Raw genomic sequence first — 25228 nt, 5'->3', positions numbered from 1 at the left:
GTGGGGGGGTGCCGGGGGCGGGGGGGGGGTAGTTGGAAGGGAGCAGGAGGGGCTTCGGACAAGGAGTGCGCGCTTCGAGATGGGGTGAGGGCCAGGCAGATGTGTTCAGTGTGCGAAGGTTCAGTGACCTCAACACTGGATTTATATACTTCAATAATGGATAATAAGGTCTCAACGTTTTAAAATGTTTACAAAAATTATCTGTATACAAAAACACTGACTCTACTTGAAGCAAGGGCTTCACGTAATAGCTTTTTATTTTAAAAAGTATCCTAAAATTGACAAGGCTCAACTTTTTTTTTTTTTTTTTTGGCCTTGCTACTACTGCTCTTGCCTGATTCATGATATCAGATTTCCTTGAAACTTGAATGCAGGTCTGCAGTACAGGGTGTGTGTGTGTGTGTGTGTGTGTTGAAATTTGAATGCAGGTCTGCAGTACAGGGTGTGTGTGTGTGTGTGTGTGTGTGTGTGTGTGTGTTGAAATTTGAATGCAGGTCTGCAGAACAGGGTGTGTGTGTGTGTGTTGAAATCTGAATGCAGGTCTGCAGAACAGGGTGTGTGTGTGTGTGGTATATGTGTGTTGAAATCTGAATGCAGGTCTGTAGTACAGGGTGTGTGTGTGTGTTCTTAGCTCTGGGAAGGATTCCAGAAACTAGAAATATCCATCACCAAAGTGAGGAACCCAACATTTTGGGACGATAGCTCAAAACCCATCTACATGAGAAGTTAAAGCCAACACCCCTTGGGAGACCTCAGGAAATCCTAATGGTCTCGGCATTCTGTGGGCACCTGAAGGCCAGAGCCGTGTACTCCCCTCAGGTGAGGAGCTTTAGAATAAGCAGCTTCTGAGGATCTGGCTTGACTTGGTAGCAGGAGCACCCATCAAGGAAACACTTACACCAGGTGACCTCTTGATACTTTATTGAGATGGTTCACAGGGCCAGTGGGCACTGGGGTTCAGACAAACCAGCCAAATCAGATGGACCTGAAGCCACGCACCCCGGTGACACCTCCCAAGACCCCAACAATTCCTGTGCAAAGATATCCATGTCCCCACAGCCCGTCACCTGGGGTGACCAGCTATCCCCAGGGGTGACCACCTCGTCCAGACCACCAGGCAAGCCACAGCTGGTGCAGGAGGCCTTCCCAGCTCATCACCGAGGCACTGCCCACCCCCTGGGTCCCAAGCGCTTCTCCAAACCCCATGCGCCCCCATGAAGCAAGGGGGAAAACTCAGAAAACGAACCCACAACAATAAAAGAAAAGAAGAAAACCACATCTGCTCTGCACACAGATTTCACTTCCCAACGCCCGGATGGCAGGACCAAAGTGCTCACAGACGCCTTTGGCAGCTGGGGGCTCGGGGCATCACCTTCCCCACGTCCACGGGAAAATAGTCCTCCGTTCTGTACAACGCGGGCAGCTCAAACGTCGGGGCCACCGGTGCCCATCGCTTCTGGAAAGACAGAAAACCAGGTGCCCGGTCAGTCACGTGAAGCCACTTGTTCTGAGACCCAAGAACTCCAGTAGCAGGAGTTCACCCCGCAGGGAGGGTGGTCCAGGTGAGCAGAGTCCATGATTCTTCACCAAGAATCATGGTGAAGAATGAAGAATCAATGTCACAGTGCCTGCGACAGCCAAAGCCAGCCCGCCTGACACCTGATGGGGACCGGCAGGGCTGGTCCGTGTGCCCAGAGCTCCGCAGTGTTTGAGAGGACAGGCGGAAGAGGGTTCTGGGAGGATGGCTGAGAACGCGGCTGCACCTCAGGCCACCGAGTGCGAGGAAGCGGCATTTAGGACCCGCAGCAGCGGGAGTCTAGACCGCACCTCAGGCCGCCGCTGGGGGATCTGGGGTCGGCGATAGTTCTGTGAGCGCCCATCTGTGCTCCTGAAGGCCTTGCCATATGCATTTTTTTCTTTTAATTGAACCATTTTAAGAAGGGCTTACTTATGTCTCGTGTGGGTCTTTGTGGCAGGGAGATTGAGGAGGGGAGATTTTCCATCAAGCAATGATCTCCAAGCTCTCCTAACCCTACAGGTTACATAGGCATCTCTGGGTCAAACCGGTTTCACAGAGGACCGCCCCAAACACGGCTTCTCAAACGCGGCTGCACAAGGGACCCCCTGCGAGAGTCCTGGATGCTTATACCCAGGCCCCGCCCCCAGAGCCTGACGTCATCGGTCTGGGGTGTGGCCGGGCACCTGAGTATTGCAAAGCTCTCAGGTGATTCTCAGTTAGAGCCGGGGCTGATCCCGTGACCTGCTCGGAGGAGGGAAGTCCTGCAAGGCTCCCAGGTGTACCTGGCAGGCAGATACGGGCATTAATGGGGGGGGTCCGGGGGGCAGAGGGAGGAGGTTCTGCACGTCTCCACCTGGGGTCCCTCTGACCACCTTCTGGTCCTCCCACCCCCACCCGCAGCTCCCTCTGCTGTGTGATCTACAGGCCACCTCCGCCCCCAGGTCCTAGCTCCGCCCCCGAACCCCAGCCCAGCCTCGGGCCATAGCTCCGCCCCCAGGCCCCAGGCCCGCCCCCTGGGCCCAGCTCTGCCCCAGCCTTCAGCGGCCCTCACAGGTGCCAGCGAGTGGTGTGGGGCTCCGGTCCACGGTTAATAACAGCGCCACCAAAACTCAGCCCCCCATGAGCCCCACACTGCCCTGAGTGTACCCTCACTTGCCCCATGCTTGTCCCTGCAGCAACACCAGGACCGCCCTCCCCACTGTGGCGGGGGGCGAGGGAGACAAAGCCCAGGAAGGTGCTTTACCCGCCACCCCCCCCCGACCTGCAACTCCGAGCACCTGTCCCCTCAACTCCTACCTTACACGTGCTCGCACCCGGCCAAGGGCACCGCCGTAAACACGACGCAGCCCCAGTCATCAGGGCTCCCTGCTTATCCGCAGACAAGGGAGCCCTGGGAACACACTCCCAGTGTGTGATGGGGAATACGGGAGGGGGCACCGGGGCCCTCGGCGCCCAGCTCCTGCAGGGCTCAGAGGTTCCCAGGGGCTGAGGACCTAGGAAGGGCTGTGTGGGGGGCGGTGGGGAGGTGGTGGCCAGGCTGCAGACACCCCGTGTCCGTGTGGACAGTGCTGGGGGGTGTGCTGGGCCACGGGCACCAAGGTGGGTCCATCTGGAGTCAGGCCGGGTCAGCGTGTGGACAGGAAGTTGTAAACCAGGGCCAGATGACGTGGGCTCTTGGAGGTGGTACTAAGAACTTTATCCTAAGAGATCAGGAGCGAGACAGAGCGGGGCAGGGAGTGTGTGTAACGAGATGTGTTTTAGAAAGAGCAGAAAGCAGACTGGAGGGGAAAGAGGGGACCAGAGCGGAAGCTGTTACAGGCAGGTGTCCCTTCAAAGTGAGAGTGGCAGGATTTGGGGTGAGAGAGAACAGACTCTAATGTCTGAGCCCTGAACTCCCCACTCCCCACCAGAGCTTGTCTCTGCTGCAGAAAGAAACCACCAAAGAACACCTTATCTACCTGATTTCAGATGAGGTAGAACGCACCTGGGGTCCAGGGACTGCCTACCTCCCTGAGTCACCACCACCCACGTCTGGAAAGCTGGGACTAGCAAGCAAGTCACCTTGGCCAAGGGTCTGCCTCACAAAAGGGAACATTTAACCAGCAAACGCCGGGTCAGCTGCTCTGGGCTCAGCCCGCATGGTGGAGTGGGGGTGGGGGTGGGGGTGGTACTTGGGCAGCATCTTCCTAGGCTGCCCCCCACCCCTGCGACTGGACTCGAGTCTTCCCATAGCACCACGACCCAAACACAGCTGGGAAAGGAGCCCCAAGATTGTCTCACAGCCTCAAGGATGCCGTCCGTGGATAAGCCATCGTTTTAGATAATCCTCACCCTCTTTCTCCTGAGATCTGACCGCTGTGGTATCTAGAAAACGCAACAGGCAAGTAATGACAGTTAAAAGACCAGCTCCCTTGTCCTGACACATGGCATGGGGGCTAAAGTGCACCTTCCTCTCCTGATCTCGGGACCCAGGGCAAGGGGCCAGGCCAGAGCTGGTATCCCTGTCCTGGGGATGCCGGGCCTCTTGACCCCCTGTTCTTTTCGTATTTTTAAGCATATTTATTTATTTATCGTATGTATCTGGATGTGCTGGGTCTTAGTTGTGGCATGCGAGGTCTTCAGTTGTAGCTCATGAACTCTTAGCTGCGGCACGTGGGATCTAGTTCCCTGACCAGGGATCAAACCCCAGCCCCCTTGCACTGCGAGCTTGGAGTCTTAGGCAGTGGACCCCCAGGGAAGTCCCTCCATGTTCCTTCTGAAATGGTTCTCCCAACAGGGATGGGGCTTCTGCCTCCTCTCTCAAGGAGACAGGCTCCTGGAAGAAGGAGAAAATCCATATAACGATGAAGGAACCAAGGAGAAGGAGGCCTGAGAGACTGCGAGCAGCTTTAAATAAAATCGTATCTTTAGTTCCAGCAAGGTCTAGTGCAAAAAGTGGTGGCACTTTTGCTGGTGATGGAGCGGAAGCATCCTTCCTGCATTCAGGAGGGAGCAGACGCCCGGAGAGGTGAGCCTTCTGCTGGCACCGTGGGTTATTAGAGAATGGCCACGTGTGCGCTCGCAAGAGGAAGTCCCTTCACCCGGACCCCACAGGGGCTCACGAGGACGAGACATCCCAGACGAGCTTGCTCCCCTTTTCCACCGGGGGCCCCCAGCCTGGGAGATGGCGAGAGACACCCCGGAGGCCAGTTCACCCCTCCACACTGGCCCTGGGCCCAGCCCCTGACAACTTCTTGGGGCACGTGGGAAATTTCTGGGAAAGTGACTCACAGCTCATCGGAGCTCTGGGCCTGCAGTCAGCCGGGGGGCGGGGGGGCCCAAGCTGAGCCGGGGGCTCCGAAGGTGGCCGCTTCAGCCCTCGATGCTGCTCTTGGAGGGCGGGTGGGCACGGGATGCTAGCTCAGCCTGTCTAGCCTCCATGTCCCATATGGGTATCAGTGCCTTGATGGTCTTGAGGGGTCCCTGGTGTCAGTTCCCCATCCCTGCTGCCCTCCCCAGCCCCCCAGCCGAAGGAGGGGTGAGAGGAGGCCCGACCCACCCGGGCTGTGACTGGTCCAGGGGTGAGCAGGTGACCCAGGCTCGTCCAGTTGAGAAACAGGCTTGGGGCTCTGGCTACTGGGAGAGGCATGTTTTCTGCCCCCGTCGCCCTTCCTGGGTTCCTGTGAGGATGGGCCATGAGCCTGGCGGTCACTTCTGCCCCCACGCTGGCAGTCGATTCGGCCCAAGAAAGAAGCCAACACAGGGGAGCAGGGGAGCAGAGCTGGGAGGTGAAGCAGCACAGAATCCTGACAGGATCACTGGAGCACCTGAATTACATTTTGCCCGAGGTTAGTGTTAGCTCGGCAGTGTTGGGCTCCCCTGGTGGCCCAGACAGTGAAGAATCCGCCTGCAATGCAGGAGACCGGGGTTCGATTCCTGGGTCGGGAAGATCCCCTGGAGAAGGGCGTGGCAACCCACTCCAGTATTCTCGCCTGAAGAATCCCATGGACAGAGACCATAGGATTCTCTTCTTTTCTTAAACCAGGTTGACCTGAATAGTTGCCACTTGCAACGAAGCATCCTGCCTAAAGCAAATAATAAATCTGCAGGAGTGCAGGGAAGTGCCTGGAAACCAGCAGGGAAAGCGGCAGGTGAAGGCTGGTGCGCAAAGTTGCAAACAGCCGGGCACCCCAGATGCTGTCCGGCTGAGCAGGACCACACCCTGGAGGCCCGGCCCCAGTCCCGGGCCCCCCAGGATGCCAAGGAAACCCAGCTCTCACGCCCATGCTTTCTTGGATTCTCAGGACGACCTGCAACAGGAGGGGCAGTCCCCAACTCAGAGGTCACATGAGCCAGGGAACCACGGAGCTGGGGTCCACTCAGGCCTCTCTGGCTCCAGGTCACCCCTGCCCACTGCCCCACAAGGCTCCGGCCTCAAACCCAAATCCTGGAGAATCTCGGAGGGGACTTCTGAGAGCATCCCTGCCCATCCCTGGCCTGCAGCTGATGCTAAGATGGTTCTCCAGGGGCGGCCAGGTTTGCAAGGAGGCTTCCTCCCTGCCCCCAGCCTGTGGGCGGGAAGGTTCCAGCAGGGGGGAACCGGATGGGAGGAAACCTGAGACCACAGGTCCAGGGCTCTGCCACCCTCCCCCCAGCCCCCAGCTGGAGGAGGGCCTCTGGAGCCGGGGCACTGGGCCTAGCAGGCCCTCCTGGGTCTGCCCAGCCTCCCACGTCTTCCTCACTTCCACCCGGGACCCCCGCGTTCCCAAACCCGCAGCCCACACACCAGACACACACACGCACACACTTGGTTGGCTACATGATTTTTAAAAACTGGAATTAATTTCAAACATGTTGAAAAAAATCAGACTTCTCAGAAAAACCAGCCTGCCAGCTAGCTTCTCTTGGAAAATCAGATGATCTGGAAGCTCCCGGTGGCTAGGCCGAGGCGCCCCTTGTGGGCGGCCCCAGGCCCCTGGCGGCCGCGTTGCCTTTCCAGAACCCACTGCTTCTGGTGGGGGATGCTTCGGGGTTGGCCCCCCTTGGTGGGTTGCACCCCTGACAAGTTCCTCTTCTGACAAACCCCCCACTAGGTCACTGCAGCATGTGGCAAAGGAAAGCCTCAGGCCAGCCTGGGTTCGGGGCCTCTCCTGTGAAGCCCCCCACCACCCCAAGTCAGAGCACCGTCTGCTGAAGCTGGGCCCACCCGCCTCAGGGCTTCATCTGCCCAGTCCCGCTCCCAGAAATCCCCCACGGCCCCCTGTGAGTCCCAGCCCCCTTCTGTCTCCCTCCTGGAAGCCCCAGCTGCACATTCCCGAGCCTGGACTGCTTTCTGTGCAGGCCAGGCTCAGCACATTTGTTTTGCAAAGAGCCAGACAGTAACTGTTCACAAGCCCCATGGTCAGGGTCACAGCTACTCAGCTCTGCCCTTCCAGCACCAAAGCAGCCATGGGTGATGGTAAAGTAATGGTGTGGCTGTGTGCCAATAAAACTTTATTTACAAAGATGGGGGCAGGCCCCATGGACTTTCCTGGTGGTCCAGAGGGTAAGACTCCACGCCCCCAATGCTGGGGGCCCCAGGTTCAGTCCCTAGTCAGGGAGTTAGATCCCACATCCTAAAGCTAAGAAATTCACATGCCACAACTGAGACCCAGCGCAGCCAAAAAAAAAAAAAGATGGGGGCAGGCCAGGTTTGGTATTTTTAGTTTGCCCCTAAATTAAATCTGCCTTCCTAAGTAGAACAGGCATAACAAAGCCATCCCTGTATCTCCCATGCAAGTGGGCACCGAGCAAGAGGCCGCCAGACACAGGCTGCAGGGTCAGGGCCGGGCCCACTCACCCCAGGCCAGAGTGATGCCTGGCCGGCTGCTCTTGAGACGCCACTGCAACTCCATCCGGTCCCAACTCACTAAGCATCCTCCACTTCAAAAGAAACACCGCACCTCCATCCCACACGTAGGCCGGGTTCTGAGGCTCCAAGGTGTGGTCAACCTCTGGGAGGCAGAGGCGTCAGGCTGACCATGGATGCAAGTGCAGGCAGCCAGAGACTCACCCTCGCCCGCCAAGTGACCAGGCACCTCCAGCCCAGGGGACTTGGAAGAGGCCCAACCTACTGGGTAAGCAACAACCTCACCTCCTGTGACCCTGTTCAGTATGCTCATCTCTAACCCTCACAGCCCTGCTTCAAGGCTGAGCTTTCCCTCCTCTGGAGCCTCACTTTCCTCTCTGTCAAATGAGGATAATGCCACTGACTTCATGGAGTCCTGCCTGGAGCACAGCAGTGATTCTGGAGGTGCTGCAGCCACCTTGGCACTGTGAGGACAAACGCCACAGGCTTGAGGATGATAGTCAACTGGCCATTCAGGACTTCCTGTCACACAAGGAAGAAGCACAAACCCTACTTGGTTAAACCACGTCAGTCAGGTTTCTGTTGCGCAGCCTGACGGACGTATGCCATTCCGCTCACCATCACTCCAGCGAGTAGCGAGCTGCCCACGGTCATGCAGCTATAAATGGGTGGAGCCAAGACTCAACCCAGGTCGTTCGTATGATGAATGGAATGATCACCAAAACAGTGAAGACTTCTGGATCTCAAAATTGTCCCAAAAGGTAAAATGGAATTCCAAATAACTGATGTACGCATTGCCCCCAGCTGCAGAGGCTCCACTCCCCTTGCGTGGGGGCTGCACGTGGTGACTTGCTTCCGCAGAACAGAGCAGGGGAGAGAGCGGGGTGGAAATAACTGCCCAGGAGAGACACCTGGCAAACACTGCCTCGGCAAGATAGTCAAGGGCAACATCATCCGTGCTACGTCATGTTGAGAGCAGGGGCCCTGGATCTGATGTGACGAGAAGGGCACTTCACCTCTGTGGTCTCCCTCCCCAAAACCCACAACCCCAACCTAACCACGAGAAAAACATCAGATCAGCCCTAATTGAGGGACGGTGTACAAAATACCTAACCAATAATCCTCAAAACTGTCAAGGTCATCAAAAATAAGCAGAGCCTGAGAAGCTGTCATAAACCAGAGGTGGCTAAGGAGACACATGACTATCTCTAATACCGAACAGAAAAGGGCGCTGGGGAAAGCTAGCGAAATCGGAATAAAGCTTCGGAGGTTAGTTAGATAGCAGTGCATCGAGGAGGGTCCTTTAGCTGTGGCAGGGCACCCGGTCAGGCAGGACGCCAACAATAAGGGAAGCTGGGTGAGGGGTACACGAGGACTCTGTATCATCACAGCAGCTTGTCTCTAATTCTAACATACAAAATTGTACTGGGTGGAGGCAGGGCGAAACAGGCAGACAGCAGAAACATCCCGGTCCATCAGGACAGACCAAGCCCCCAGGCTTTCTCATCTCAACCACAGTGATGAGTAATGAGCTCTTCCTGAGTGCCCAGCCCACAGCGGAACCTACAGGCCCACAGCCCGTTCACGTCCAGCTGCTGAGACAGACGGGTGTTCCTACTCCCATTTTCCAGAAGAGGAAACGAAGGTTCACAGACACACCTGCCCAGGATCGCCCACCGGGAACTGGAAGAGAGCGGAATGCAAACCCAGGCCCGCCCGGGCCTAGCACAGCCAGGACCCAGGGGCCCTGGGGCTGACTGGGGCAGGGAGCTGTGCTCTCGCCCAGGACTTGAGACATCCCTCCAGGATCTGCTTTCCAACCTTGGACCCTCAGGTGCCCCCCCTCTAGCCTATTCAGAAACAGCAAATCATGGCCTTTGGGTAGCATCCGGCCCACACACTTGACAGAATCAGTTCAGTTCAGTTCAGTCGCTCACTCATGTCCAACTCTTTGCGAGCCCATGGACCGCAGCACGCCAGGCTTCCCTGTCCATCACCAACTCTCAGAGTTTACTTAAATTCATATCCATTGAGTTGGTGATACCATCCAACCATCTCATTCTCTGTCATGCCCTTCTCCTCTTGCTCTCAATCTTTCCCAGCATCAGGGTCTTTTACAATGAGTTAGCTCTTCACATCATCAGGTGGCCAAAATATTGGAGTTTCAGCTTCAGCATCAGTCCTTCCAATGAACATTCAGGACTGATTTCCTTTAGGATGGACTGGTTGGATCTCCTTGCAGTCCAAAGGACTCTCAAGAGTCCTCTCTAACACCACAGTTCAAAAGCATCAATTCCTCGGTGCTCAGCTTTCTTCACAGTCCAACTCTCACATCCATACATGACCACTGGAAAAACCACAGCCTTGACTAGACAGACCTTTGTTGACAAAGTAATGTCTCTGCTTTTGAATATGCTATCTAGGTTGGTCATAACTTTTCTTCCAAGGAGTAAGCAAGCGTCTTAATTTCATGGCTGCAGTCACCATCTGCAGTGATTTTGGAGCCCCCCAAAATAGTCTGCCACTTCACAGGATGGGCTGGTGCAAATTGTAAAATGCGTTACCTGCCACCGTGGAGGCACCAGGATGGTTCAAGTAAACACTGTGCCCCTGTTTCTCCTGAACAATGCAGCCACCTGGCCGCGCTGGGCCCGTTTCCTGCGGGCTGTGGCGACTTAGACCCCCTAGATGGGGCATGTGCCGTCTGGTCTGCCACGGGCCTGCCTCACTCGCCCTCAGGACTCGCCAAGCCCGTGGGCATCTGGGTCAGCAGTGGCTCCAGGCTCACATCACCATGGGGCCGTGGATGCTTCCAGTCCTGCGGCCTGGTCCCCTGGGGGCAGGGGGAACGGCCAGCCTGGGCCGCTGCTGGGACCAGTGGCTGCGCCCTCAACCCGGGGGCCCCCCAGGGCACGCCAGCGCCCAGAGTCAGGTGCGGCCCAGGGGCTGTTCTGTGGCGAAGACCGCCGGCTGGGAGAGGGCAGGGCAGGGCGTGTGCCCAGGGTCACACAGCCGCTAAACGGCAGAGCCGAGCGCCAAACGGGCTCTCCTGAGCTCCTGGCAGCGGCCTCCACCTCGGCCAGCCCGCAGGCCCTTCACCCCCGGGCCCAGCCTCCCTTCTCAGCCCCCATCAAGGCCTCCTCAGGCCCCGCCCACCTGCCCTGCCGGCCACGCCTGTGAATGCTGCAGGGCCCCCAGCCTTCCAGAACACTCTGACAGCTGTGAGCAGAGCCCCTCTCATCCCTCTTGAGCAGCCTCTGCGTGTCCAATCCTTCCCACAGGGTGGGCTGGCCGGCCCCATGGTGGCCGCACGGACCAGCGCCCCTGCCCCCCAGCCCCCGGCTCCGCCAGCCCCGCCAGCCCGTTCAGCACGGCGGCGGCAGAGGCCGCTGCGGCCGCAGTGACAGGGACAGGCCTGGGGGCCCCCAGCTGGGACAGCTCCGGTGCAAGGGGGACCCCAGAAGCAGGGACGAGCTGGTGTAGGCTCGTGAGAGGCCACGCTGGCCCTGGCGGCTTCCAGAGCCCTGTGGATCCCGCTTTTAGCTGGAGGAAAAGCATTAACGTGGAAACCAGCAGAGGAGGAGCCCCTGAAAGTTCTGCCAAGACACTGGCGAGCAACTGCAAACTCACACGGGGTCTGGGAGGCAAGACAGGACAGCGGGTAGACGGAGTCACAGCACGGCCCCTCCAGCGCTGGGTCTCTGGGGGCTCCCTGACCCCTCCAGCTGTGGCCCCTCCGCCCTCCCCGGCCATCTCCTGGAGGAGGCGGGTGTCTGACCTGGGCTTTGCTTCTCATCAGACGGCCACTGAGGCTAACCGTCTAACTACTGTACACTTACATGTATATATGTTAACTGGGCACCTGCTACATTTCAGAGACTTAAATCTGCAGATCACAAAGGCCCTTCACAGATGAGGAAACAGGCTTTTGGGAATCCCCTGGCAGTCCAGTGGTTAGGACTTGGTGCTTTCACTGCATAAGGCATAGGTTCAGTCCCTGGTGACGGAACTAAGATCCCACATGCTGTTTGGTACGGCCAAATAAATCAAAGCACACAGTAAAAGCAACGCATGGCTCTGGAGGGGAGCCTGGAACAGAAAACGGATGAGAAGGGAAAATCTGGTAAAATCCAAAGTTCCGTGAATAACACCGGACCAGTGTGGGAGGTCTTGGTTTTGACAACTCTCCCGGTGGTTGTCAACCCACCTGTCACGTGAGGTGACGGGAGATGGGGAGACGGAACAAGGGGAGCCCGGAAGCTCTCAGGAGTACCGTCTTTATAAAAGGTTTTCTGCAAATCTAAAATTACTCAAAATAAAAAGGTCATTTAAAAATAAACACACATGAAGGGCACAACACAGGTGACAAGCTATCAAACAATCATACTAATATCCTAAAGATGACAGCGAGGAAGATGGCAGTTAGACCTTCCCTTATCTCAGTCACTGCTCAGGACAGTCCTGGACAGGGGCTAGGCCTGGGTGTCCACCCCATTTTACTGAGATGCTGCAAGCTTAAGCTCCATGCAAAGCATGACACTTGCAAGTGACGGGCAGGCCCGGCCAAATGGCTTGATCTGATGCTCTGCTATCACTATCTTGAAATTCTCAGTAAGCTGAATATTTTAGAAAACTTTTACTCGCTTATTTCTGGCTGTGCTGGGCGCTCCGTGCTGTGCTTGGCCTTCTCACTGCAGTGGCTCCTCTTGTTGGGGAGCCTGGGCTCCAGGGCACGTGGGCTTCCGTTGTTGCATCACTTGGGCTCACAGCTGTGGCTCCTGGTTGCTCTGTGGCGTGTGGACCCCTCCTCCCAGAGCAGGGGCCAAGCCCATGTCTCCGGCATTGGTAGGCGGACTCTACCACTGAGCAGCCAAGGGGAAGCCCCTCTCAGTTAAGTCTTCACAAACGGGCCCCAGGTTTTCATCTTGCACGGCCCCCGCCAATTCTGCAGCGGGCTGCAGTCACAGAGCCGGATTACAAACTGGGATCTGCGTTCTCCATCCTTAGGACAGTCACACGCGGTCAGCTCCATGCACAGCGTGGGCCCAGAGCTCCTGGTTGAGAAAACCTCATGGGGCCAAGGGTGGCTTGTGGCAGCAAAGGTAGAGTTTGGGGAGGACCTCAGTGGATGGATTTGGCTGCAGCTAGGGCTATCCCAGAACAGATCAGGTAAAAGAAGATGCTTTTCCAGGCCAAGGCACCAAACCAGCTGCCCACGGTCAGTGGCCTCCTGTCCCACTGGGGTTCTCCACGTCCACATCCATGAGCCCAAACCAACAGCTGGTCAGGGCCCAGCAGCTGGTCACAGTCTCATCAGAGCCATCCTTGTTTCACTCTGATGCTGATTTTCAACAGAATCCTCAAGGCTTCAATGGCTGACCTCGAAGGTGGTTGACTCCATGAAAGGATGTTGGAAACAGCAGCAGTTAGCTCTGGGAAGCAGAGAGCAAACACACACACACTCGACCGTTTTGTTGGCATCCCGCACGTGGGCAGCTGTTCTCCGTTAAACAAACAAGCCGTCAGGGTGAAAACAGAGGCAGCCACCAGGACCGGCAGGCACCGAGCAGCTGCCCACAGGCCCGCCTCGCACCCCTGCTCTTTGCCCAGCACTGCAAGAACCTGCTGCAAGGCCGTCCCAGGCCGGCACTGGGCTCCCACCCCCCGACCCCAGGAGACTGGGTGGCCTGGGAGCCTCCGACGGTCACTGTCAGCATCCCGTCCCCGTGGCCCCAGAGGCGCAGACGCGGGTCTCATGAGGCACTTTCACAGAACTCAGCTCGCACACTGTCCTGGTCGGATGAGGACACTTTATCCATTGGGCCCCCTGAGCGTGAAAAAGGACGTTTTCCAAAGTCTGCAACATAACATTTGAGAGCAAGAGAAAGGAAAAGAGGGAGAGACAGAGCTTGGTGGAAACAGAGAGGAACATAATTAGAGATGGGGGCTTCCCTGGTGGTTCAGACAGTAAAGAATCCGTGTGCAATGTGGGAGACCTGGGATCGTTCCCTGGGTTGGGAAGATCCCCTGGAGGAGGGCATGGCAACCCACTCCAGTGTTCTTGCCAGGAAAATCCCATAGACAGAGGAGCCTGGCGGGCTACAGTCCATGTGGTTGAAAAGAGTCGGACACGACTGAGCGACTAAGCACAGCACACAGCCCAGAGACGGAGACTCAGACAAAGGGAGGTAGAGACATAAACAAGAAACAAAGGAGAGAAAAACATGAAAGAGCCAAAACAAGAGAGAGAGAAGATGCAAAGACGAGAAACAGGAGAGTTCAGAAAGAAGAAATAGATGGGAAGGAGGAGGGAGAAGATGGGGGGGTTGGTGAGAAAATGAGAGGGAGGAGGAGAGGGAAGTGCCGAGAAGCCTCGACAGGAAATGGGGGGCTGAGGGGGGCGGGGGACTCGGGCAAGGACTAGGGAGCAGATGTGAAGGGAGCTGGAGAGTCGGTCCTGGGATATGGGGCCTCCCCAATCCCAAACCCAGGTGGTGTGCCCGGCAGGGACACAAGAAACTCCCACGTCACCCCACCCTAAACCCCATCCCTTTGTCCAAGAAATAATAGTATTCTGAAAGGACAAAGGCCGGTGCAGAAGACAGGGAGGTCTGGGTGCAGCAGACTCCATCTGGCCTGAGGGACAGCACCAGGTTCTTCTCTCATCTGACTCAGGACCCGGGAGAAACCTCTGGGCTCCCCCTTCCACCCAGGGGCGGTGCCCCGTCCCAGGCTGCAAAGCCAGAAAGAGGAAGAGAGATTCCGGGCCGCCCCCCGCCCCCCACCCCCCACAGCCAGCCCAGGCCTCCAGTCCCGCATCAGGGGCGTCTTCCTTCTCCTCTCTTCCGTGACTGCATCCACTGCGCCCAGGAGCGCCTGGTCCACGGCAGATGCTTAATCAGCAAGTGCTCGCTCTGCCTCCAGGCTAAGCCCTCAGGCTCCTGTTAGACTCCTCCAGCCCTGAGCCCCACCATCGCATCTCCAACCCTGGTTCCGCCTGCCAGTGCACCCAGAAGGACCCCCGACTCACGGCCACCTGGATGAAATCTCCGGGAAATTATGCTGAGCGAGAAAAGCCAGTCCCCAAAGGTGACCCGCTGTATGATTCCATTCATAGAACACTTCTGAAATGGCCAAATTTTTGACATGGAGGACAGAGTGGCGGCTGCCAGGAGCTGGGGAGAAGGCTGGGGGAGGGAAGGTGAAGGTGGTCACAGAAGGACATGAGAAACCCCTCCGGGGCTGGGACCGTTCAGCCTGCGCTGTGGTGGAGACAGGAACCTCAACACAACAGGACTGTACAGGACAGATCCAACTGTACAGAACTTAAAACGAGTGAGTACAGGTAAACCTGGGGAAACCCAAGGGACTTCCCTGACTTCCAGTGGTTAAGACTCCCTCCAAGGCAGGGGGGCGAGGCGGGTTTGGGGCTTCCCAGGTGGTGCTAGCGGTAAAGAACCCGCCTGCCAACGCAGGAAACAAGAGACGCGGGTTCCATCCCTGGGTCGGGAAGATCCCCTGGAGGAGGGCATGACGACCCACTCCAGTATTCTTGCCTGGAGAGTCTCATAGACAGAGGAGTCTGGCGGGCTGCAGTCCATGGGGTCGCAAAGAGTCAGATACAACTGAAGCGACTGAGCATGAACGCAACCACGCAGGGAACTAGAATCCCACATGTCATGTGATGTAGCCTCCCAAAAAACCCAGGGAGATCCGAGAGCAGCAACAGATTGTATCAAGGTCGAAATCTCAGATGTGATGTACCACAGTTCTGGAAAATGTTACCATTTGGGGAAAACTGGGCAAAGTGTACAAGGGCGCTTTCTATTCTATAAATTCTTATAACTGCATGTGAATCTCTGTGTCAATGAAGAACTTCAATTAAACACACACAACGTTTCCCCACCTCCACTCTCCAGGCCCCCAGTGTCTCCCTATGGACCACCCCAGCAGTTCCAGCCTCCTGATCTCCACCCTTGCCCTTCCAGCATCTCCCTCCGTATCTCGAAACCCTCCAGGGCCCGGTCCTTGGACGATCCCAGGACCTGCTCCATCCACTCCCCTACCTTCACCTCCAGCTCCAACACACCGCCCACCAGGCCTCGCCTCCCCGCCCCTGCCTGAGACGCCTGCACACTCCCCTCCTTACCTCCTCCGGGGCCTCGTTGTGCTCCATGTCTCCTTCTCAGGGAGGCCTTCTCTGACCACCTCCTGCCCCCAGACCCACATCACCCCCTCCCTCACCTCCTTCTCGCCCAGGAGGCACTTCATATGCTACACTAGACTATCGGCTGTCTAGGGCGGGAACGTCCTCTGTCCTCCCCAGGTTCCCAGGATATGAAACAGCATCTGGCTCGGATAGGTGGGGGATGATAAGTACTTGTTGAATGAATGAATGAAAAAGGAGGTGGTTGGCAGAGATCTGGCATCAAAGGAGTTAAGCCCGGCCCAGGGGCTGCGGAAGAACGGGGTAAAGGGCTGGGGTTGCCCACGAGGTGGCTCCTGGAGCAGCCAAGGCCTTCAGGGGAACAGAAGTGGAGACTTAAGGGGAGGAAGAGCCCAGCACAGAGGGGGATGGGCGGGCTGGCCTCCAGGCAGAAGCTCTCTAGGTCTACCGGAGCAGAAGCCCGGGGTACGAAGAGACAGCAGCCAGGACAATACCGGCAGGCCGGGCCACGCTGTCCAACCCACCCCACCCACAGGCTCTTGAGAACAACAAACCGGGGTGGGTTGGAGGCTGAGCTCCCTTTCTGGGGCCTCTTGGGGGGCCCGAGGACAAGCCGTAAAGGCTTCCCACCACCTGCCCATTGCCTCTGAAGTAGCTCAAGCCGCCAGTGGGAATGGGGTTGGGAGTGAAGGCAGGGGTCACAGAGGACCTCCGACTGGCACTTTTTTTTTTAATTGAAGGATAATTACTTTACCATATTGTGATGGTTTTTGCCATCAACACGAACTGGCAATGGGTACACGTGTCTCCTCCCTTTGGAACCTCCTCCTGCCTCCCTCCCCACCCCATCTCTCTCGGTTGGCACAGAGCGCCAGCTCTGGCTTCCTGCATCACACATCAAACTCCCACAGCCGGCTTCACCTCTGGCAATGCACACGTTTCAGTGGTATTCTCTCAGATCATGCCACCCTCCCCTTCTCCCACTGTGTCCAAAAGTCTGTTCTTCCTGTCAGTGTCTTGTTTGATGTCCCACACATAGGACTGTCAGTACGGTCTTTCTAGATTCCATGTATATATATATATATAAATATACGATATTTGTCTTTTTCATACTTCACTCTGTATAATAGGCTCTAGGTTCATCCACCTTATTAGAACTGCCTCAAAAAAGTGTTCCTTTTTATATCTGAGTAATATTCCACTGAGTACATGTACCACAACTTCCTTATCCATCCGTCGATGGACAGCTAGGTTGCTTCCATGTCCAAGCTATTGTAAACAGTGCTGCCGTGAGCACTGGGGTACATGTGTCTGTCTCGATTATGGTTTTCTCAGGGTATATGCCCAGAAGGGGGGTTGCTGGCTCATGTGGTAGTTTTATTCCTAGTTTTTTAAGGGGTCTCCATACTGTTCTCCATAATGGTGGCACCAATCTGCACTCCCACCCACAGTGTAAGACAGCTCCCTTTTCTCCACACCCTCTCCAGCACGTATCGTCTGTAGACTTTGCGATGCTCTCAACATCCCCTCGAGAGCCCTACCTGGAGCTGCCAGTGCTGAGAGCAAGACCCCTCCCCCGGCACGGTAAATGAGGCCCCGTTTCCGAGTCCTCCGATGGCTGCAGAGCCTCTGTCGAGCTGTGTGACCTTGGCCAAGGCGCTGAACCTCTCTGTGCCTCATTCTTCTCATCTGCCAACAGGGCTAATAATAGTTTCTACCTCAAAGGGCGTTTTACCCAAATCCTCCCAAAGTGCTTAGAAAACAGTAACTCCTCAATGAATGCTGGAGAATGGCATTATTTATTACTGCCCTCTGAATTTTTTTTTCTTTTCAAATTGGACTATACTTGATTTTCAGTGTTGTCTTTGTTTCTGCTGTACAGCAAAGTGAATCAGTTATACTATAGCTGTATCCATTTTTTGTTGTTTTATTCTTTTCCCATATAGGTCATTACAGAGTATGGAGTCGAGTTCCTTGTGCTATACAGCAGGTGCTTATTAGTTATCTATTTTACATACAGCAGGGTGTATATGTCAGTCCCAATCTCCCAATTTATCCCTCCTCACCTTATCCCCTGGTAACCATAGATTTGTTTTCTACACCCACGACTCTACTTCTGTTTTATAAATACATTCATCTGTACCTCACCTGTTTTTTTAGATTCCACACATAAGTGATATAATGATGCGTCTATCCATGTGTCACTTATTCACTCAGTATAACAGTTTCCAGGCCTGTCCATCTTGCTGCAAATGTCAGGCCCCTCAATTTTCTTAAACGATGTCATTAGCTTGTGAACAGCCCAAGTGTACAGTTGTACAACACTGCGTTTTTTTCAGTGTTCAATGCATTCAGTTTCAAAACATGAGTATTTAAACTAAACCACAACTGTGGAAGCCAGTTCTGGTTTGATTTTTAATTCCCAGCGATCCTCAGAAACTATCCAGCATACTTCTCAGCCCCTAACACGCGTGGCTTATCATCACCCAGGTGACCAGGCTCAGTGGAGATGCTCAGGAATGCCTCCTGGCCAGATAGGGACAGATCTCTGGGGCCACACTGGGCACCGGCCCTGAGACCAGGCCCCTGGCCCACAGCCTCCCGATTCTCCCCAGCGACTGCTGTCGCCTGCGTCCTGCCTGCCCACCACCCCTCCTCATGCACACTCCTGGGAGCGGTGCCCGGGGCCTCTGGAGCCAGGTCCAGCCAGCCAGGAGCTGCCAGACACAGGAGGGGACACGGCAGAGCTGGGCCACAGTGCTGAGACCCCCGGCCCAGGTCACCAGGGGATGCCTCCCACGCGGGGGCTCAGTTAGGTCCATCCCTGCACTGGCCACCTCCCTGCTCTGACTCCTCACTCCATTGAAAAGCCAGGACTCCCCACTCCTCAACTAAGTTTCCCCGGTTACTTATTAGGACTCTCCAAGTAACAGGAACTTTGGCCTTGACATTACAACATGACAAGGTGTGATGGTATCAGCCAGAACAGGCACCTGGGTGAATTTACTGCTTAATGAGACGTGGCTTATTTTCCTGGCAGAAAGCTGACCATGAATGGAGCCAAGTTCAAGAACTTCCCAGGCTCCTTAGGTATTACAGGATCACACTTTCTGCAGATGCCTCAACCCCAGCTACAGGCAGCACAGGGGTTCCCGCAGCAGGAGGGGCTCACCCACTCCACCCATCACATCACCTGCAACCTGCACTCATGGATGGGAGCTGCTGGTGCTCTGCTGGGGCCTGCCTCGCTCAGGACCACCGTGCCACCAAGTGCCAGGCTGATGCCACACATAGGGCACCATTCCCTCCCACAGCCCTTTCCTGGCCCCTCTTCCCCTGCTTTCTGCCATGCACAGGAGCCCGAAGCACACACCCCACTCATAATTCTCTGCTGTAACGCCCACCTCTGGGTTCACTCTCCAAGGTGAGTGTGAGCTGGGGCAGGGACCAGTGGCATCACTTCTGCACCCGTTAGTGCCCAGCTCACCCCCAATATCACTAACAGCGCCCCCACCAGAGTCTCCCGCACACTAAGCACATCTCTGCAGGACCACCTCCCCCCCCACCTCCAACTGTGGCCCCGCTTCAGTCCAACAAGAAGCCCCGGGCTCTGAGGACAGGAGGCGTCCTTGGGGCTGCCCAGGCAGCAGACGCAGACCAGACGCACAGCCGGCCTGCCCCTCCAGTCCCCACCGGGAGCCCTCTCGGGCCCACAGCCTTTCTCTTTCCAGCTGAGGAGGGAGGGTCCCAGTGAGAGCCCTAGGGAAGCTGGACAGACACCAAGGCTGGGAGGGGCTGGGGACAGGGGCAGGGTGCGGGCTTGTGTGTTGGCGCAAGGAGAGACACGGGCGGCGGGCTGGAGACCGGGCTCCATCCCGGGGTCAGGAGGACCCCCAGAGGAGGGAATGGCAACCCACCCACTCCAGTATTCTTGCCTGGACAATCCCATGGACAGAGGAACCTGGCAGGCTACAGGCCACAGGGTCACACAGAGTCAGACACGACTGAGCGACGGAACACATGGAACAGGTGGATGGACATGAAGATGAACCGAGCCACGGCCGGCAGGGGAAGATCAGGGGACTGGGGAGCCCAGAGGAACGCTGCCTGGGGCAATCTAGATGGCTTCCCAGAGGTGCTGATGCTCCACTTATCCTTGAACGACAAACAAACAGCACCCCGCAGGGAGCAGGCAGGGTCTTCCAGGCAGGGGACCAGCATGAGCCAAGACCAGAGACAGTGTCCACCAGGCCCAGGGAGGGCCACGAGGCAGCACTGGGCTCAAGAATGTTCACAGGGGGCAGCCCCGATGGCGGTGCTGTTAGGAGACAGGGCACTGTGTCCTGCCGACCACGGAGAAGTTGGGGTGCTCCCACGTGGGCCTCATCAGTAAGCCCTGCCCCAAATAAACACTCCTTTTTGTGGAAAGGAACTTCCTCCCCGCTCAAATGCGAAAACAAAAATGTAACACTTAAAAAAAAAAATCTGATTCCCAAAGCAGCCAGCCAGGAGCCCTCTGTCCCTCCCTGGCACACTTGCCACCAAATATCTGTACTCAAGATCCGTTAACGTGTGAGTGCTGAGGAGCTCGTGGACAACAAGCTGCTGGGGGGACTAACCCAGCCCCCCTCGCCTCCATTGCTGCATTAATGTCTGCCATCTGCTCGGGCTGCATTTTTCCCCCCACCCCGCAATGGACGACGGGGCAGAGGAGGCGAGGCCGCTCCAGGGCCGGGAGAAGGCGCCAGGGGATCTCCTCTACCTTCTTTGTGCGGCCCCGAGATAGAGGCCCAGCCAGGCCGGGCCTCCTTCCGGGAATCACCCCTCCAGGGGGACTGGGCACAGCGAGAGGGCGGGGCAGGGGGCCCCTGCCTCCCCGGGGCGGGCGGGGCGGACGAGCTGGGGGCGGAGTGGGGGGAACGGCGGGGGGCGGGGCAGCGCCAAGCCTGGCACCGAGGCCGCCTGCAGGCGGGCCTGGCAGGGCAGCTCCGCCCACAGCCTCCACCACCTCCAGAGAAGCCCAGGAGGCGGCCCCAGGCCGCTGGGCAGACGAGGGCTCTGTCCGGCCCAGCTCTCCACTGCCTGGGGACCACCCCAGGGCGGACCCAGGGGGAGGGGGCCTCCAAGGGCCATGGACGCCTTCAGAGCATCCACTGATTAACGTTTATTAAACACCTACTAGGCGCTCGACCCAGTAGGAAACTCAAGTGCCCACAGGCAGGTAAGGACAAAGGGTGATGTGGGCCAGTCGGTGGCTCAGCGGGGATGCTGCTCGCGGGCCCAGACCTCTGCTTTTTCTTTTTTATATTTTTATTTATATTTTATTTGGCTGCACCAGGTCTCAGTCATGGCACGTGGGATCTAGTTCCCTGCCGAGCGATCAAACCTGGGCACCTCTGCATTGGGGGTGCAGAATCTTAGCCACCAGACCACCAGGGAAGTCCCCCTTCTGTTTTCTCAAGAGAAGCCAGAGGTCTACATTCTCATGTAAAATTTCCTTTTTTAGATGCTGGCAGCCAATTGAAATTTAACATGTACATATACCAAGCTGGCCAAAGAACACATGTTGGTGAGGCAGACTGGGGGCCCAGGGACCTCCAGTTTGCAACCTCCACCATCTAGGCTGTGGTTCCTGCACTTGGGAAGATCACAGAGAGAAGGGAGACACCCTGAACAAGGTCAAAGCTGGGTCATATCTTGTCTCTGCTGCCTACGCTGTCTGACCCTGGGCAAGTGAACAGCCCTCTCTGAGCCTCAGGTCCCTTTCTCAGACGATACCCTTTACCTCTGGGGCTATTATGGGAAGTTGAGACAAGGCACAGAAAGTCCTTCATGAAAGTACTCAACGCGCTGTGCTGTGCTTAGTCGCTCAGTTGTCTGACTCTGTGCGACCCCATGGACTGCAGCCCGCCAGGCTCCTCTGTCCATGGGATTCTCCATGAGAACGCTGGAGTGGGCTGCCATGGCCTCCTCCAGGGGATCTTCCCAACCCAGGGACCAACCCAGGTCTCCCACATTGCAGGCGGATTCTTTACCATCTGAGCCACCAGGGAAGCCCGAAAGAACTCAATACAACTACCATGGTTTGGAGCTGGAGTAGACGCCCAATAAAACTCCAGGTTGCTCATCATGCTGCTGCAGAAAGCTGAGGGCCCCTGCTGGGGCTGGCGCAGAGTGAAGGAAGACGCCACGAGCTTTCCCCTCATCCCTGGTCCCAAATGCCTCTGAAGTGGGGGGGGGGGGGTGCCAGGGGACCTCTGGGATACCGGCCATCAGCCCCAAATCCAGAGCTGGGGAGTGTGCTGGGTGTGACCCAGGGCACAACACATTTTTTTCCCCCTCAAATGTTTAACAGTGAGAAAAATTAGTTGCTGACTTTTAGACATTACAAGATTCATATAAAACTCCACATGCCCAGCGTCTGCCCCCAAATAGGAAAATCTGGCCCTCCTTGATCCCGTTTCTGCAAAAGCTGCTTCTGAAATTCGCTACCTCTATCATTAAGGCACAGGCTCTGCAATTCGCCACAGTCTACACCATTCCCTACTGTGTCACACCTGGCGGAACACACCCATTTGTGTTACAGATCGCCCCGTGGGCAGGCGCGGGGCGAACAGGTGCGTCGGGCAGCCCCAAGTCGCGCCCAGGCCACAGTCCACCCCGGCAGCCTGCTCTGTGTTGCGTCAGGACTTGGCCCCAAGTGGTTTCGCTCTTAGCCAGACAGCCTTCTTTGGAAAACGCTATACTGTTATCCATCGGGAAATTAATCAAAATGACACCTCGTGAACAAGATGTTTTGGTTTGGCGGAGAACAAACAGTGGCTGACAACAAATTAGTGAGGCTGCTCTGTGCCTCTGGGTGCGGGCGCTGAGCGGAAGGCCTGGCGTGGTCAGGACACCATGATGGGCGCTCGGCCATCACCAGGACCTGGACCTGGGGGGCACGGCGACCCCTGGCATGCTCTCCACGTCCCCTCCAAGGCCACACGCCTGCAGCTCCGTCTCACTTTCACTCCCACATGTGCCTGAAACGATCTCCAGATGTGAGGGGCCCTGTGTGCGCAGGCAGGGGGGCCGCCTCCTCAGGCAGGGTCTCTGGGATCATACACATGCCGGGAGACCTGTGCGCCTCCCCCGAGAGCCCCTGTTCTCTTCCAATTGGACAAAGGCCCCGAGACCCGGCAAGGCAAGGGTCTCAGGGAGCTCCGGGCACAGCATGCAGGGTTTCCAGGCCAAGGAACTGCAGTCCTAACAGCTGAACTCTGAAGCTTGGAGGGCATGCCTGTGCCCGGCTCAGCTCTTGTGGTCAAGTCTAAACAAGACAGCGCTGACCCCGAATGCCAGCCTGAGCTCAGGGTAGAGAATGAGCCCTGGAAACTCCCTAAAGCAGCGCACATCTACCCAGTCACTCCCTGGCTCCGAGCCCTCCCAAGGCTCCCTGCCGCCGCTGGACTAGTGCTCGGGCCCCCTGTGTGGCCCGAGACCCCTGCTTTTGTCCAGGCTGCCCCCCACCTCGTCTCCTACACCCTTCCCGGCTCCCCACACGGGACTCACTGCTGTTCCTCGGGACCCAAGCTCATCCCACCCCAGAGCCTCCAGGCCTGCCATCCCACTGCTGGGAACATCCCTGCTTTTGACTTCAGCCTTCTCTCACTCACCATCCGGGTCTCAGTTTACGTGGCCCTTCCTTAGAGGTCATCCCTCAGAACGAAATGTCCGGTTACTGAAGTTTCTGAGGATTTGGTCATTGCCTCTATTCTCCCACTGGACATGTGCTTCCTGAAGTAAGAGGTCACGGCTCTCTCCCAAGATAACGAGGGACAGATTCAAGCAGATTCCTATCCTGATGCTCAGCTGTGTAGCCCTGGCTAAGGGACTAAACTGCTCTGTGCCTTGGTTCCCTGGCCGGGGTTAACACTAGCACCTCCCTTGTGGGGTACTGGGGCTGAGAACAGCAGCTGGCATTGCAGGGCCTGCTCTCTGTCACCACCATGAAACCTGCTCACCCCGGAGGGCCCAGGCAGTCTGTCCTGAACCATTATTTAAAGGCGCAGCTGACTTCGCAGACCCACCAATGCTCGGAACCCTCCGTCTGAGAGTTCTGGACTCTTTCTTCTTTTTCTTCCCACTGCTTTAGTGGAGGAGGCCCTCTTCATCGCACATCAAATCGAAACCAGTTCTCTAGCAGGCAGACTGTTTCATGATCAAGACCATGATAACCGACAGGTAAGCGATCTGAGGCCTGCAGAGGCTAAGAGACTCACCCACGGTCACACAGCTAAAAATTGCCATAGCCAAAGAGAGGCGTGATTCTGAGTTAGAGGTTTGCAGCATTCTAAGAATCAACATAAAAGCTCAATGGGAAACTTCCCTGCCATACAGCATGGAAACACGAACCTCTGTACCACGAAAATAGTCATGTGTGCGTTAGCATGAAAACTGAAGCCTAGAAGTGTGTACATTCTTACGTCTGGGCACAGAGGGCTCAGGGCACCAGGCCAGCCCTCACCCCGGTCTGGGCACTGACCACATACTTATCCGGTAGTTCAAGTCGGAGACCAAAGGCCCAGCCTTAGGGGGGAGTGGGTGACGAGGAGGGACACTCAGCTGGCATCCCTGGGCTGGCCCAGGCCTTGGCCAGCACCGAGTCACACAGGCAGGGGTGCAGTGGGGCTTTCTGGCCCCACTGCTAGTGTGTTGGGAGACCCTGGCCCCGTGCCCTGCGCCCTCCCTGACCTCCCCACTGTAGCTGCAGAGTGAGGGAGAGAAAAGATGCAGAAAGGAGGCCAGGAGGGCAGGTGGCGCTGGCAGAGTTAGCAGAACTGCAGACCCAGCCACTCCCCACCCCTCTCCTTCCCCAGGACGTCTGCTCCAGCGGATGGCCAAGCAGGGAGGGGGCAACCCCCCGCCCCAAAAGCCCCTGCCCAGCTCCAGGGGTGAGGGCGGAGGGCCTCCTGCCTGAGCCCCTGGAGGGAGGCCCCCCGCTGATGACCCTGCCTCTGGGAGGGCCTGGGGGCAGCAATGAGCAGCCCATTTCCTTTGAGGGGGTGGGCTTCCAAAGGAGTTTGGGCAGGACCCTCAGCCCAAGAGCCCCTGCCCCGCGTCAGCCCCTCACTGCATGGGGCAAGGAGGGTGAGTTGGGGCAGGAAGGCAGAATTTGGAGGGCTCCTCGCTGCCGGGGCGGGGGGGGCCATGTGGCCTCCAAGGGTGAGGGCAGTGGTCAGTGAGGCATCCACCTCGGCAGGAATGGAGGGGAACCAGCTGGACATAGCGTGAAACCCTGGCTGGGTGGGTTCTTCCAGACAGAAGAAACAGGGACCCACGTGGGGGCTCTTCAAGGACCCCCACCCCAGACCGCAGCTGCAGCGGTCGGAACCGGGCTCAGAGAGACCCAGTAGGACCAGGCGCTGCAGTGCACCAGCTCCGCAGGTTCAAATCGCAGCTCCACCACGTTCTGGGTGGGCAAGCGGTTTGACCCTTCGGGGCCTCAGCTTCCTCATCTGATGACTAGCCCTCCCTCACAGGATGGGCTGTGAGATCCCGGCAGGTCTGGGCCCCAGGGCGAGCTGTGACGACTCTGTATCTAGAAGAGCCCCTGCAGCTGGCGCCTCAGGTGCAGATGCAGCCCTGGAAACCCTCGGCTTTGCACTCGCGTGTGAGCACACCCGCCCGCATCCCCTGGACCACACAAAGCCCTCCCGGGGCCAAGATCAAC

The 25228-nt window shown here is 57.0% G+C and overlaps 1 protein-coding gene across 3 annotated transcripts in view; it reads right to left on the bottom strand.

Moving 5' to 3' along the window:
• Positions 1 to 453: 453 nt before the first annotated feature.
• Positions 454 to 25228, bottom strand: part of BCAS4 (breast carcinoma amplified sequence 4) — a 57175-nt gene continuing 32400 nt past the window's right edge. The window contains exons 5-6 of one of the 3 annotated variants that reach the window (XM_055545306.1): positions 3851 to 3883; positions 462 to 1456 (exon numbers count right to left, since the gene is read on the bottom strand). In XM_055545306.1, coding sequence (XP_055401281.1) covers positions 1334 to 1456; positions 3851 to 3883 — 156 coding nt within the window. In that variant the 3' untranslated portion in view covers positions 462 to 1333. Of the gene's footprint in view, positions 1457 to 3850; positions 3884 to 25228 lie in introns of all 3 variants that reach the window. The other 2 variants (XM_055545305.1, XM_055545308.1) reach the window with 2 other exon arrangements.

This window comes from Bubalus kerabau, chromosome 13, assembly GCF_029407905.1.
Source record: "Bubalus kerabau isolate K-KA32 ecotype Philippines breed swamp buffalo chromosome 13, PCC_UOA_SB_1v2, whole genome shotgun sequence".
Lineage (NCBI taxonomy): Eukaryota > Metazoa > Chordata > Mammalia > Artiodactyla > Bovidae > Bubalus > Bubalus kerabau.
This window is presented reverse-complemented; position numbering and strand designations above follow the sequence as displayed.